Source organism: Saccoglossus kowalevskii, chromosome 11 (genome assembly GCF_978046115.1).
Source record: "Saccoglossus kowalevskii chromosome 11, keSacKowa6.1, whole genome shotgun sequence".
NCBI classification, from domain to species: domain Eukaryota; kingdom Metazoa; phylum Hemichordata; class Enteropneusta; family Harrimaniidae; genus Saccoglossus; species Saccoglossus kowalevskii.
The window spans coordinates 8,879,381-8,894,890 of NC_140651.1; the positions used below are offsets into that span (position 1 = coordinate 8,879,381).

General features: G+C 37.4%; 2 protein-coding genes across 2 annotated transcripts; both read right to left on the reverse strand.

Annotated features, from left to right (window-relative positions):
• Positions 1–3,544: 3,544 nt before the first annotated feature.
• LOC146736155 (uncharacterized) lies at positions 3,545–6,642 on the reverse strand. The gene is made up of 2 exons (XM_085505175.1): positions 6,275–6,642; positions 3,545–6,248 (listed from the first exon to the last, which is right to left on the reverse strand). The coding sequence occupies exons 1-2, from the start codon at positions 6,640–6,642 to the stop codon at positions 3,956–3,958; spliced, it is 2,661 nt and encodes an 886-aa protein (XP_085361301.1). The 3' UTR covers positions 3,545–3,955.
• Positions 6,643–10,360: 3,718 nt separating this feature from the next.
• LOC100371103 (uncharacterized) lies at positions 10,361–14,878 on the reverse strand. Its single transcript, XM_002733897.1, has 2 exons — positions 13,788–14,878; positions 10,361–10,883 (listed from the first exon to the last, which is right to left on the reverse strand). Exons 1-2 carry the CDS (start codon positions 14,876–14,878, stop codon positions 10,361–10,363), a joined length of 1,614 nt encoding a protein of 537 aa, XP_002733943.1.
• Between the last annotated feature and the right edge of the window lie 632 nt (positions 14,879–15,510).

Below are 15,510 nucleotides of genomic sequence, written 5' to 3' on the forward strand. Positions count from 1 at the left end.
GATAGCTCCGCTGTTAGCAATGCACATTTCATATTAAAGAGTTGAAGATATCTCAAAATGAACGAATCTGAAAGAAGTCCACCTGTAGCACCTATATGTATTCTCGGGGGCGGACATCCGGTCATTTTCACCGCATGACAACCATCACGGTGAAAACAAAATGAAAGGCCGAAAACGGTACTTTGGGATGGTTGTTGAGACTCCCCTGAACAGTGTAACAAGATTACCCCTGCGTGTGTTTTCTCGAATTTTCACCGGCTCTTTGCTCGGCGTTCCGCGATCCTCAGCAGCGCGCGCAGAGCCCTTAGAAATACGAGGTACAGTGGTGTGCGTCTTAGCAACGTGGAACGTCTTGTGACGTAGCTCCACCCTGAGAATAATATCAAATCAATCAGACTTGCGGTTATTAACAAGAAGTCAAAAGTATATTTTTTTACAAAAAAAATGACAACAATATACATATACATCAAATATCAAAGCCACCAGGCTTGTAGTTTTCAAGAAGAAGTCGAAAAACGAAAACGGTGAAGCGGACGACGGCGGACAATCACTTGACAAAGTCGATAGCGGAGTTAAAAATAAATGTCTGGTCGATCAAGCATTTATTTCCTGTGAGGTATATGCGTACTAACAGCATCCAAACATTTCTCATTTTGTATCATAATGTTATTTTGATTCAGTGTAATGTAATATCAAATATGAAAAAAAAGAGACAAAAAGCAGCCTATGCCCCTTTAATTTAAATCAGTATAATCAGATCGCCCTTTTAACATTATTCGGTTTGCTGAATCAAAACTCTCTGTCATAGGCACACGTACTGTAATCACCTCCACGTTGTTCAGAATTTGTGGTATTTTTCATGAACTTGACTGTGGCATTGCTGGCATATCTCACTAACTAACACTAACTTTATCCTAGCAGCGGTAACTAGGCACGAATTCAAAGCCATAAAGACCACGTGGTAAAATTAACAGCGATATAGATTCAGTCATTGTTACAAGCCCAATTAAACGCTCTTTTATTTTACGACATTGTCGTAGGTTATTGGTATTATATTGATTCGTGTACTATGCAATTCGCCCTTGAACTTTCATCATCTCAAATCTCCAATGCAGAACACATTATATTGTAGTAAAAAAAAAAAAAACTTTCATCGCTGCCAGCAGAGGGCGCTCGACATGCTCGCGTAGGTTCAGCATCTTAGCATGGTGGTAGAGATCAAACCAAAAATACTCGTCAATAAAGGAATTAGTTTTATTCTCAATAATACTCACAGAATACTATAGATGCCCCGAACAAAACTTGCGGCTTCAATGTTACGCGGACACAGTGCAACAACGACCGCCGCCATGTTCAAATGTTTAGTAATTCGGCACGGACCATAACTAAAAACTAATTCCATTTCGACGTCCAGAAATATCACAAAGCCTCGACCAATCACCTATATTGTTTGGAACTAATCTCAGTGTTCCAAATAAATAACAAGTAAACATTTCCAACTATTGCGGGCGCACACCTGTTGGTAGTATATGATACTTTGCGCCTTAGAAATGACTTATTTTCCTGGGAAAACATGTCTTCAGCGAATAACTATTATGTGACATGTTTCATTTTTTTGAGATTTTTTAAAATATTTATTGATACTGTAGCTTTTGTCCCAGGGTAAAATTTCAGTCGTTCTCGTTGCAGCGTCCATTTTTATAAATTATTGGATTTGAGTTGTTATCATTAGTTGTCAGTGATGTTTAGCCTGTTGTGGGTTTTCAAAAATGACAACTGTGTAGTATGTGACTGGATAAGAAAACTAAATTTAACTTATAAACAGCTGTTCAAGTCTTTGCCTTATGCTCCGACTATTGTTTCGGGAGCTTAAACCGGATTAAAACCTACTGTTTGACAGTTGGTAAAACTGGTACTATTGGGAGAGTTCTTCTGATTGGTCATAGCCCGTCTCGCTTCCCTTACTGGCTGATCAATCTTTCGTCCAGGTCACTTGTCTATGTTGTTTTTATAAAAAAAAAAGATTTACGAAACAAACGTACGCTGTGACGACATGCCTGTATGCAGCCTGCAATAGCAAAGCATAAACTGTAGCGAGGCTGCAGAAAACCCTAAAAAAAACTCGCTGAATTGGCGGTATACCTCATTATCGTATTCCTCCTTGTGTGTTGAGTGGTAACACACAGTTCATGATGTAGGAGTGCGTTAACTACCAGTTATTGGACACACTGTTCAGAAAATAACACTAATGCCACTGTGATACTGATGTGACGGACCTATTAATGCGTTAATTTGTCGTTATTTGGATATTATTTTAACATATTTACTTACTTACTTCCTGGTAGACCTTCTTAGAAAATGGACGTTCAAACTAAACAAGCAAGTGTACTCCATCAAAAAAATTACCATCCAAGCGTTATGTCATTTTGGTATAACTGGTACTTTACTAATACGTTAAAGACTGCCATTATGATATTCAATGTCCATATGAATACTTAGAAATAACCCGACAAAACATCTAAAAGTTTAATTTAACAGGCTATTCGCGCAGAGAACAATGCGATTAGCACAGAAATACAGAATTTGTTTTATTGCAAGATTTGGCACCAACTTGACTGGAGATCAGTGAAACGTGCACTGTTATCTCCCTTAACATCCAGTAAGTTGCTCACCGGTGAATTCTTAAAAGGAAAAACACGTTTTGTGGGAAGTAAAATCGTGAAATACTCGGCTCGCTTAAGGTTCAACTCGGAGCCTCTGTTAGTAGTGTGCCCTCTGTGGCGAAAATACTAAATGAAATACTAGTAGGTCTTCCGGGAAGAGCGTTGAAACAAGGAGTTCGAACAAATAAAAAATAAGCATAGGATTTCATGCGTTTTTTTATTCGTCTACAAGTTTATATTTGATCATGCATGTAATGTTTGAGTAATTAAATAATTCGGCTACTAGTCGTTGTCGCCAATGTACCCTATCCCCTTAGAGCAGTTAATAATATATAACCACGTATTATCCGGAATATATAGGATTCATAATGAAATACATTATATTTTCAAATATCATGTGCATTTTAATTGATTTAAAATTTCCTGACCGGGGCATCAATTGCCAAAAAATATTTTTGCACGTTCATAATTAATCCCAGTGATTGTAAGTGAATTTGTTTAATTGTGAGGGTGATGAATCTTCCAAGCGTCATATTGAATTCGGAAAAGGGTCTAGACGCGATAACGTGTTTAACTACGCTATACACCCTTCTTGTCATCCATATTGTTTAAATAACAGGACAAGGACAAGGAAGTGCGCAATATTGGACGTGAAGCAGTCTTTGTCTGAGCTCAGACTTGTATTACTAGTCTGAGGTCTGAGCCCTGTTATTTAAACAATAATGAATCTCCACAGAGCCTGCATTGGATTAGGAGAATGGCCTTTTTGTTGAAATGAATTGCGATAACAGGTGTATATTATTGTGCGATAATGTGAACCTACGATGTCCTACAAAAAATCTGATTCTTATAATGGTTATTCATAACACGCAATAATAATAATGGGCAGTGCGGGTTCTATATTTTAACTATTAATATTACAATTAACATTGTAATTAATATTACGTGCAGTAATACTCTTGAAATGTTTTGCGAAGGATGTTTTGGTTATATAAATTGTTCTAGTAAATAGTTTAAGCAATGAAATGCTTGATTTCACCGAGTAACTATTTTAGTTTTTATAATAATTGTAATCACAGTAGATAATATAATAATAATTGCATTAGACTGACTAAATTGAACGAAGTATAGTTTGACAGCTGTAGTCAGGCCCGTTATCACGCTGAACATGGTATCTGATTATTATACAATTATGTCGCTTCATACATAGTGGTATGAAAACATATTATGATTAATGTGGTTTGAAATGCAGTAATGTCCGTCAAAGAAATGCCGTTACTCTTGTTTGTTTTTTAACAGCTCATGATATCGGCATAGATGACTTTGTCGTCTGATTTAAACGACTTTACGTTTCCCTCACGTTCCGGCTTAAAGAGGGAAAAATCGAGATCGGCGTAAACTAGCTCCCCCGATTTCGCGAACGTCGTGAGAGGCCCCGCGTTAGTACAAGTATCGTCGTTTACCGAGCCACCAGGTTGTCCATCATCATGCGGTGAGACTAAAGCGACTGTATGGTCACTCGATGATGTGAATGACGGTTTACTTGGTTCAAACACCGTGCTATGTTCATTTTTGTCCGCGTCCCTTTCGGCGTGACGGTTGGCTCTTTCTGTCAGCTCCTGTATGTCGTGTGTTCGGCTTTCGCCTTTCTTTTTACGTTTTGCGTTTTTATTATTTCTCCAACAAATAAGGACAGAACAGACAACAATTATCGTTAAAATGGCTCCTCCCGTAACGTATATCGATATAGAAAGAATTTGGTTATTGCCAGGCGTTGTTAGAAATACCCCTTTCGTAAAAACGGTAGTTGCACTAGCAGTTGTATTCGATGCTTCAAAATTCTTGTCAGTGAATTGGCCAGTGGCATGAAGGGTTGTTTCATAGTGGGCAAATTTCAAGATGGTCGCTGCATTGATAACCGTCACTGTGATCGGTGCCGTTGTATCAGGTGAGGTAGTCGATTCGATGTCGTCGGTCTTTTTGTAAGACGCGGCCAAGGAGACGGTCGTCGGTTTAGTAAACTTCGCGGTGATTGCTGTCGTTGCATCACGTGTAGTAGGTGGTTTGATTTTGTCGATTGTTGTTTTGTAAGGGGCGGTCAGAGAGGCAGTTTCGGGGACGAACATTGGTTTAGTCAATTTTGCAGTTACCAGTGTCGTTGTATCACGGGCATTAGTTGGTTTTATTTTTTCGATTGTTGTTTTGTAAGGAGATCGAGTGGTCGAAGAGAACGTTTTGGAGATGGACGTTGGTTTAGTCACCTTCGCAATGATTCGTGTCGTTGAATCAAGTGCAGTAGTTGGTTTTATTTTGTCGATTGTTGTTTTGTAAGGAGATCGAGTGGTCGAAGAGAACGTTTTGGAGATGGACGTTGGTTTAGTCACCTTTGCAATGATTCGTGTCGTTGAATCAAGTGCAGTAGTTGATTTTATTTTGTCGATTGTTGTTTTGTAAGGAGATCGAGTGGTCGAAGAGAACGTTTTGGAGATGGACGTTGGTTTAGTCACCTTCGCAATGATTCGTGTCGTTGAATCAAGTGCAGTAGTTGGTTTTATTTTGTCGATTGTTGTTTTGTAAGGAGATCGAGTGGTCGAAGAGAACGTTTTGGAGATGGACGTTGGTTTAGTCACCTTCGCAATGATTCGTGTCGTTGAATCAAGTGCAGTAGTTGATTTTATTTTGTCGATTGTTGTTTTATAAGGAGATCGAGTGGTCAAAGAGAACGTTTTGGAGATGGACGTTGGTTTAGTCACCTTCGCAATGATTCGTGTCGTTGAATCAAGTGCAGTAGTTGGTTTTAGTTTGTCGATTGTTGTTTTATAAGGGATGGTCAGAGAGGCAGTTTTCGAGATTAACGTTGGTTTAGTCACCCTCGCGGTTATCAGTGTCGTTGTATCACGGGTAGTAGTTGGTTTTATATCGTCGATTGTTGTTTTATAAGGGGCGGTCAGACTGGCAGTTATGGAGACGGGCATTGGTTTAGTAACCGTCACGGTGATTGACGTCGTTGTATCAATGACAGTAGAAGGTTCGACATCGTTCATCGTTGTTTCTTCTTTCTCAGGGATTTCTTCAACTTGTATCGGTCCAACTGTGCATTGTCTTTCAATTAACACAGCGGGGCCGGTCATAACACACGTAATGTTGATGTCATTATCATGGGATGACAATATCCATGTGTCGCGTATTTCAGGAACATTATCATTAACACGTGTTCCATTCCTAATCACATCTCCTTTTCTCCACGTCAAGTCGATAGGGGCATTACTTTTCCCAGATTGACACGCCGTGGTGATGACGTCACCAGGATAATACACCTGATTAGTTGGATTAAGGGAGGTACATTTAGGGTATGTCTTTTTTGGTGGGTAAATAACTGAGAGTTTGGCTTTTGACGACTGCAACATCTTTGTTTTGTCCTCCTTGTCGCGAACAACACAGCTATATTCGCCAGCATCCTTACGCGTAACCTTGCGAATTGTCAATCTATACTTGGTCGTACCAGACTCCGAATTAACATCCCTTGTAACATTGTAACGCGATAGATATTTCCGTTTTATCCCCCCATCTATTGTTATTGCAATATTCTTCAAGTTCAATCTATAGTATACGTATCGTTGTTGTAATTTTTAATCTCGCAGGTCATGCTGCAATTACCATGCTTCACTACAGTGTTTCCAACAGGGTGGCCCGTGAATGTGATCACTGTAAGCTTTCCAGTTTTTGATTTGTAATTAATCTGTGTTTCCCCATCATAATACAGAAAACAAATATATGAACCGCCGTCTGTTTCTGCTACGTTAGCAATATACAGAGTGCCCGTGATACTACCTTGGCTTGGCTGTGATTCATTCTCTCTGATTGTAGATATTCCATACTTGTCGTTGGCTTCCTTCAAAAACATTCCCGCATTCTTTTCCCAGTATACGTCATATTGATCAACATATTTATATCTTAAGTCTTCTACTCGGCATGTCATGGTGATGTTCGTATTGAGAAGGACAGTTGTATCACTGGGTTCTATAATGAATTGATCCTGATATGATGATTGGATGAGAGATAGTAGAACAATTGTGACGCTCACGAATATGTTCATTTTCATGCTGTTGACGACTTGTATCAGAGGCACACTATGCGAAATTGGTTCATTTGTACACTCCAAGAATAGTACACTGTTTAAAACGGTTATTAGTTTCATGAAGTGAAATTATATAATTATCTTATTTTTCCAGGACGGAAAGTGGAACGCAATAAGGAACTACACTGTCGTGGTTATCTGACCTTACGTCCTATGTCAAAATCTGAATAACTAATTTGCAAGAGTATCCTAACCAAACCATTTCAATATGAAAAATAAGACACGACCTAAATTAAATTTTAATTTACAAATAAGCAGCAAGTTGTATTTCCTTCGAGCTTGAAAGGGTGATAGTCGTCGCGCCACACATGCACGAGATATATGGGTCTCATATAAACAAAGATGGCGACTTTGACTGTTTTGCAGATCAACGAGTACAAACTGAGACGTTGATAAGCTTTAATTAGGTATTTTGCAGGTGATTGGAAGGTATCGAAGGAATCACCAGCGGTAATTATTGCAAGTCGCGCCCAGGTCAAACTTGTGATTTCCATTAGAATAGCGCTTTGAATTGTGGGGTAATCATGTTTATCAACACAAATGTCGCACATGCGCAGTGCGTCGACCACCACCCCTTCGAATATTATTCTGCGTTCCCCTAATCAGAAAGTGAATATACGCAACTTATCCCGATGATAAGAATGATGGCCTGTCGCGATTAAATAAACATGTGTTACGGATCTGCATGTTCCGACTGTCATGGATACACCAAATTTATTAATATTTCAGTCATCTGCTCTCAACGCATATATAAGATAGTTACGTCACTAGTGTTTGCGAAAATTATAAAGGAATAGTATCTATTAGTATCACAATTCTAATCATCCTATGATTATATTGTTCAGATTCATTGCCGTATTGTGAGCTACTCTATTTGAGTACATCAATTGTGCCAGTGTTTCTGTGTGTTACACAACTATAATATTTCTTATTACAAAAATTGAACTATATCTGTATAGCATCACTGTATATAATAGTGACATGCATTATATTAAACTCAGTTAATAGTAATTATATACGGTAATAGTGAATACATGTTTAGAACTACTTCCGTGTCTTCGATCTTTTTAATACTATTTATATACATATCACTGTCATCACTCATTCGCATTAGTTCATTGTTTTATTAAAAATATATTACGATGTACTTACATATTACAAAACTAAAGGTGATAATTGTTACATTCAAATACAATTTGTCATGGACTTACGTGATCATGGTGAAATAATATTTTCTTATTTGTGTAAAACCATTCATGTAACAAATCTGATGTAAATAGATTACTGTACCTATTTATACTTGTTTTCAACTTACACACGAAACTGAATTAGTTTTGTGTCGTTTATTAATACAAGTAGTATCTTAGGAAACATCTGTTTTAAATTGTACATTTCCGTCTACAAAAATAGGACAAACACGGAATAGTTTTGATACGTGATGCTGTTTATTAGTCCCATCATAATCATCACCTTCAACAGTATCTTTAAAATAAATTGACGAAAATAACAACTATTCGAGTATATGAAAGAATGCTTGAATGTATACAATTAAATGTATACAATTAAATGTATACAATTAAATTTTAACAAAAAATATACAAATAATTTTAAACTATGTCTGTAAGACGTATGGAATACAATGTGACGAGAATGTTGGAGTGGCTACTACAATACCTCAAATGTAAAATATCTTGTCCGAATGCAGTGGTTTGTAATCTGTTGATGTGTTTTATTTTGTCTTAGGGCCACTCATGATTAGGTACCAACTGATCACCAAAACGTAAGTACGTTCTAATGTAAGACATTAAACTATTTACTTTGCGTTTTGTACGGAGTTGTAGATACACAAATATGTAAACTTGTGTACTTCACTTACTAACACTTCTGTGAGACTAATTGCAAAATCAACACATTTATAGACCGGCTAAGTACAAAAGCACGAGTAGCGTGGAACGACTTTCCGAAGTACCCCCACCACTTACCCTAACTCTAAATCTTGCCCCAAGCACCCATTCAATTGTATATGTTCCTCTAGATGATAACTATAGGTGTTCTCAAGAGGGGCATATACAATTAATTTGAGTATCAATAGAGGTTATGGGGGTGAGGGTAAAGTTAGGATTAGAGGTATATTGGAAAGTCTTCCCGACCGCATTATAGCTGCTGCTGATTTCTCGCATTAACGAACCACGTGCCATGGTGTTACTAACCATGATTTCCAACTGTAAACTAAATTAAAACAGGTGGCCTGAACGTTTCAGCGTGTTGCTGTGAGGGTGGATCCATTTAAAGCAGTGTAGTCGTAAAGCAGGTGTGGCCCGGCTCCTAAGTGTTCACTGTCAACATATGTGAAAATCAGAGAATATGCTATGGATAGGGAAATTATATATTAACCTTGTCTAGTATAAGCAGTATAAGCTACGAGAAATCTCGGAGATTTTATTACACATATTATACAAATATTATCATTATATCATATCATATAAAGCCACGTGTATTTCAGACATCAAATTCACCAAGCTCAGCCACTGCGCTCACAGAAATTGGTTTCACCCATACTAAGTGTATATTGAATGATGGCTGCAAAAAATCATTAAGTAATACATTATTTGAGACATTTCTATAGATCCAAATAGATTGCTATATAAATTGTAGTTTGCATAAGCACTATATTGCAGTAACATATTTATATATACAGTTTGACGTTGTTAATAAGATTGAATATTAACATGAATACATGTCAAGACCTTATTCAATATCTGCATGCGTAGCAATCCAATAAGTGCGAAAATGTAAATAGACGAATAATAATTCCCAAAAAAATAATTATAAAACTCAACGCCACAGGACAGTGCAGAAAACATTTCATTTATAGGACACTCGTTACAGCGCATTGTAGTTTCATAAAATAACATAAGATAAGACCACAATGGCGATTACATCGCATAATTCATGGTGATCAAATTCAATGTAGTTATACCATGTTACACGACAGCATTGCATCAAAACCCAACAGACAAACCAGCAAAAACGGTTGTGTGAACGCGTTCAGGTCGAGTCGGCTTCAATAATGTTGTCACCAACAAACACTCGGTTTTGTTCTGCGATTGAATTCCAGAACTCCGACGTGGCATGTTCATCTAAACGATAACCCCATCTCAAGGGGGATATCCCAGCTCCACTTCTAAACGAACTTGACCCGACCGAGCGTCGTTCACAGTCGTGTTAACGCAGAAGAAATAATCTTCTGAGAATTGGTGGGAAAAGCAATATTTCGCCACCGATAAAATGCTGCCGTGTTGTCATGGCAATTGTGTTTATTAATTATAAGGTAATTCTTATTAACACTATTTTTTGTGTGTGGAATAAATGGGAGTTAATTTCACCCAAAAATGCCTCAAAGTACATCTTGCATATCATTTCAGACCATGACATGAAACTGAAAGAACTGAAAATTCATTGATCAAGGATATATTGTCAGGATCTAATTGATGCAGATAAAAAGTTCTAGAGTTCGTGTTAAGCCCGGTGATCGTTTACAGTTTGTCTTACTATAAAATCAAACCATATTAGTTTTGGTACATTTCAGTGCCGAGTCCAGTTTGCTCCAGAATAACAGTTCTCCGTGTTTGTTGTCACTCCATTCAATATAGTTACCCTTTCTCATTAAATACTTCAGCAATCCTGGCATATCACCGGTGGAGACATTCTCTTTCATGATTAAGATGGCTAAATCTCTGTGTTCATCAAACATCTGTTGCCGCACCATCTCAAGTTCAAAGTAACACCACTCACTCTCTATAAACGATTTGGTTAAGATGAACGCGGTTTTACGACTTTTCTGCACAGCGTCAATAATATTATCAGCGATTGTATCCCCGATAATAAAATCGCGATAATCTAAACACAATTTATAATTATAAGGTGGATTCTCTAGAGTTGGGTGTAGGACCTTTAAAACCCATTCTTCGTCTTTACTGGAATGCGAGAGGAAAACGTCATATTTGAACTCATCGTCGTCATCTTTGATTTCTTCGTACTTATTTACCTTGAATCGACGTTTAAATACAAATATGCCGTATCTGTCGATACAAAATGATGAGAATACATTACATTACATTACATTACATTACATTATGACCTAGCTGTACCAATTTGTGAATGAAATCGAGAAGGTGGCTAATGATACATCAAACTCCCACTTGGATCGAGTGGGATTGATTATGTAAGAGTTATTAACCCTAACTACATTTAATTATATCGGAGGCATGGAAACGGCTGATCCCAACAGATTATTACTCACATATATGTAGTTTTGAGGTGCGTCCAGTGAAGAGAAAAAATATTTGAATATAGGACATAATAATATTGTCTTTGTGGAAAACCTATTTGAAAGTAGGGCGAGGTGGGAACATATTATAACAATGTTGGGTTTGTGTGGCTTGCACTAGACTAGTGATGAGGACTGTTTTGATTTTACTCGTGATTTGACCCAACGCGATGCATGCTGGGCCAGTGACCTGATCTTGAACCAAGATTTCGCGTTGTTTTGTTTTTTTCTTAGTACAGTAAAACTAGCTCAGTATTTTATCTTGTATAATATATGGTTTATATAAAAATCCTGGTGTATTTTATGAGAACAAAGAAGTATAAACTTCCTGGGACGTTTATAAGACCTTGAACAATAGCGTGTATAAGTCTTAGGCCAATTTATGAGAACAATAACTATTTGACTCGAGAAAATGAGTATGGCTCGAAAAACGGGATATTTAGTGTAAATCCGACTACGAAGCATTGTGATCGGTCGAGAAACACCATTCGGGTTTCATTATTTACGTTCCGGAATGATTTGATTTCAAAGGGTAATTCCAGCTTCAAACTGCTTTTGGTATATTCGGCAACATAAAAAGTGATAAATTACATACTATGTTAAATCGTTAATTTTAACATACTAATATGAATAGTAGTATGCCGTACGGCGACAGTCCAGTGTGAATTGAACTTTGAAACTAAGTATTGACTTTTTGACGGAATGTTACAGCAATCAGTGAAATGGGCTGCAGCTGTTTTCAGTTCACTTTCTGACTGTGTTTTCTAGATGTATATTCATCCTCTAAAATCCGTGTTTTTGAACACCTGGCTTTAATCGGTATTTTTTATACAATTAATGTTAGCGCTAAGTGTGAATTAAACTTTAATTTAAAGCATTAGAGATAATTATTTGATTGCGAGCGGTCACCGATCTGCCTGCTTCGAACATATTATGTTACATCAATTTGGATATGCAGTTAAATGATCATTCTATTGACTGGAGTCGAAATTAACAGATTGATTATTTATGGACAACGCCTAAACTGGATATGACCCTTTACCCCACCATGTCGTGGGGGTACATTACTCAAAACTAGCTGTTTGATTTGTTGACATACTATCACAAGTTGCCATGCTGTTGCACGGGGTTATACTCACAAACTACCATACACGTACACGTCGTGGTATAATTTATTTTATACGAATTACGTCACTATAATATGTAGAATTTATGAATTGCTAACAAATCAATCAGATTTCGTCTTTTACATGAAAAGCACACGAAACTAAAGATTGTGCTTCCCATATTTAGTAATGAAATTTCATATCACATCGTACGATTACACACTTTGCGACCTCGAGGTTAAATCATATCAAATGTTTGGTTACATGGGCGGGTATATAACAAAGGTCACATTACTAACAGTAGCTCCTTTGATAATGAGAAAGCACAAATCTATTTGTCGCATGACTATGACGTAATAAACAATCTATTTCTATGTGGATGTCAGTGCTCTGTACATAAGCGCTTGTATGTCGTGATCAGCACATGGGTGTGTGCCTGAAGATATTCGCCGTTACCTCGACAAATTCTTTCAAATACCAAATTATGTTTTTAAAACACACCCAAAATGCCCCTTTTTACTTTAAATGCGAATTAAACACCAATTAAATGTTTTGAGATCCAATTCAGGTGATTATTATTGTAGGTTACCAATAGTGAATTCCCCAAACCGTAAAGATAATGGTGAGTGAAAAAATACTTGTAAATGTTAATCGCAGTAGGGTAAACGTAGTAATCAGGAACAGTAATCAGTGTTACTATTTGTGAATAAAAAAAACTGCCAAGTTTCAAAAAAAAAAAAAAAAAAAAAAACAGTAATCAGTGTTCAGGAACGGTGACCATTTATGCAAATAAGCATGCATACAAGGCACAAAATTTGAAACGTCACACACACTTGTTGACAAACAAGCTGCTTTCTGATTGGTTTGATTCTTTATGTGTCAGGGTTGGGTAGCCAATCAGGTACAGTCTTGTAGCTTTTAGAAGCTACGAAACAGATACATGGATTAAACAAATACAAAATTCATGACCCTGGAGTACCAAACTCCGATTCTCTGGCGGGGAACAAATAAAATTTACTACACACGTTTAATAAATTAAAGGGCTAAACGTTGCGCGGGTGACTTTTTACTGTCACATTTTCTAGTCATATACATATTTTTAGCGGATTTATCTTCACAGAGACTGAGAAAATCGTCAGCCGTGTCACTGTTGGCTATTGGCAAAATATTTGTTTTTTATGACGCTAACAAAAAAATAGTTCCGAGGAAGTTGGCATATAAATTGGTTGTCTGTAAAATCTATTGCGACACGAAAACAAAGTATGATATATTAGCAGATAGAACAAAATAATAATTTAATGGTTTTATTCTCCGATTACATCACAGTTCTTGGTAGGATGGGATTTCTCGTCTTGAAGTACCGTAGTGAGTACAGTCCTGCGCATGTGCGTGTCAGAGGCTAATACAATAGAGAAAGAATGTTTTCATTGCAACCAATTTGTGTCAAATAGGGCTATACTTTATGACTGGTTGTAACGATAGGGTAATAGAACAGTGAAATGGACCTGTCGACAGTTTTGTTGACAGTGTCCCTTAAGCACTTTACCCACCTGATTCGCCATCTGTTAGCACGAAGTGAGACGATGATAGCACAAAGCACTATTGACGCTGCCACTGAAACTGTAGTAACCATAATAACGGGGAATTCACATCGCAGGTCATCGGGGTTGAATTTCAGGATGTTTCGTCCATCCGAACAGTTTACATTGTTTATATCCCATACAATATCTGTAGTGTCGATCCAATTACGAAACCAAATTAAGTCACATCCACAGTCTAATGGATTACCGTATACGTGTAGTTGCTTTAAGGATTCTAAATTTTGTAAACCAATGTCGGGGGAGATGGTCCTTAGTTTGTTATGAGCGATGTTCAGCCTGGTTAGTTGATCTGTTCCGTTGAGCATCCCTGGTGGTAGGTGGCTCAAATCATTGCGATGTAAAAACAATCCGTTCAAGTTAGTCATATTTTGAAACAAGGAAGCTGGAATTGCTTTGAGATTGTTGTTATTGAATATAATCCACTCTAAGTCATTGTTATTGACGAAAATATTTTCATCAATCTTATCCAGATTATTGAACTGAAAATCGAACTTTGTCAATGATGCCAATGGTTTTAACCATTCTCTACGCAGTTTCAAAAGACCCGGATGTGGGTTGTTGCCCATTATCAAATAATTCAACTTGCCGAGTCCCTTGAATGCTGCCAGATGTATTAAATTGCCGTCCAATTTGTTGTGATCAATGTAAAGTTTTGTCAGGTTTGTTAAATGTGAGAATGTTTCATTGAATATCTGAGACAGTTGATTCCACCCAATATAGAGACGGTTGGTTTCGGTCGGCATTTGCTTTACCGCCTTCCTCAGTAACTTCGCTGTCTTAATCTTCCAACAGTCTATATTCAAGCGTAACTGTTCTCCGCAAAGCTGACACTCGCACAACTCAGGGCAAGTAACATTGACTGCTGGGATGCATTTCGGAGAAGCGTACGCGTAAGAGGCGAATAATAAAACCAGCAGCGAGACGAATGTTGTAGACCACATGATTGGAATTCTGCGTGGCATTACTAAATGTGTAATGGCGACGATTCGGATCTCGAATGCCGCCAATACATGTCCGGTCAACATATGCAGTACCGACATTGATTTATTGAACTGGTCATATCTGTACTTTACACCAGGCCACGTGACTGTATTGCGAGACTTACCACACAATGATAATATGTTGCATAAAATAATCTGTCATTGTTATCTTCAATACCTCATGCATATTGTATTTGCTTGTTTATGTGTGTTTATGTCTCATGTCGTTTTGTTATGTTCCATTTATCTGATATTATATATAACATAGTTCAACTGACTGGCACGTTGTGTTGAGTGTTTACCGCATTCGATTGCCATTTCGTTCAAAATCGCGATTGTAATCGCCACGGGCGAGTATCAAGAGAGACTGCTTAACCCACGTGTGTGTTTCGAACAATAAATGTTACTGTTGTAATTTCTAATAAGGCAGTCTGGTATAAACAGCGCCACCAATCATCGTAAAACAAAAACTATCATGCAAGACATGTTTTAACAAGCAAGTATGTCAGAGCTATTCGATAAAACCACATTAGAAAAGTGGCCTAAATTTGAAGATCTTCACATCCCATATGTGTATAGTAATCACACACCTAAACAACTTTTAAATATCTATTTAAAAACCGGACATGTGGTTTGCAGTACTTGCATTTTTAATATAACTTGTAGACAGTGAGCGAATATATGATTCTAAT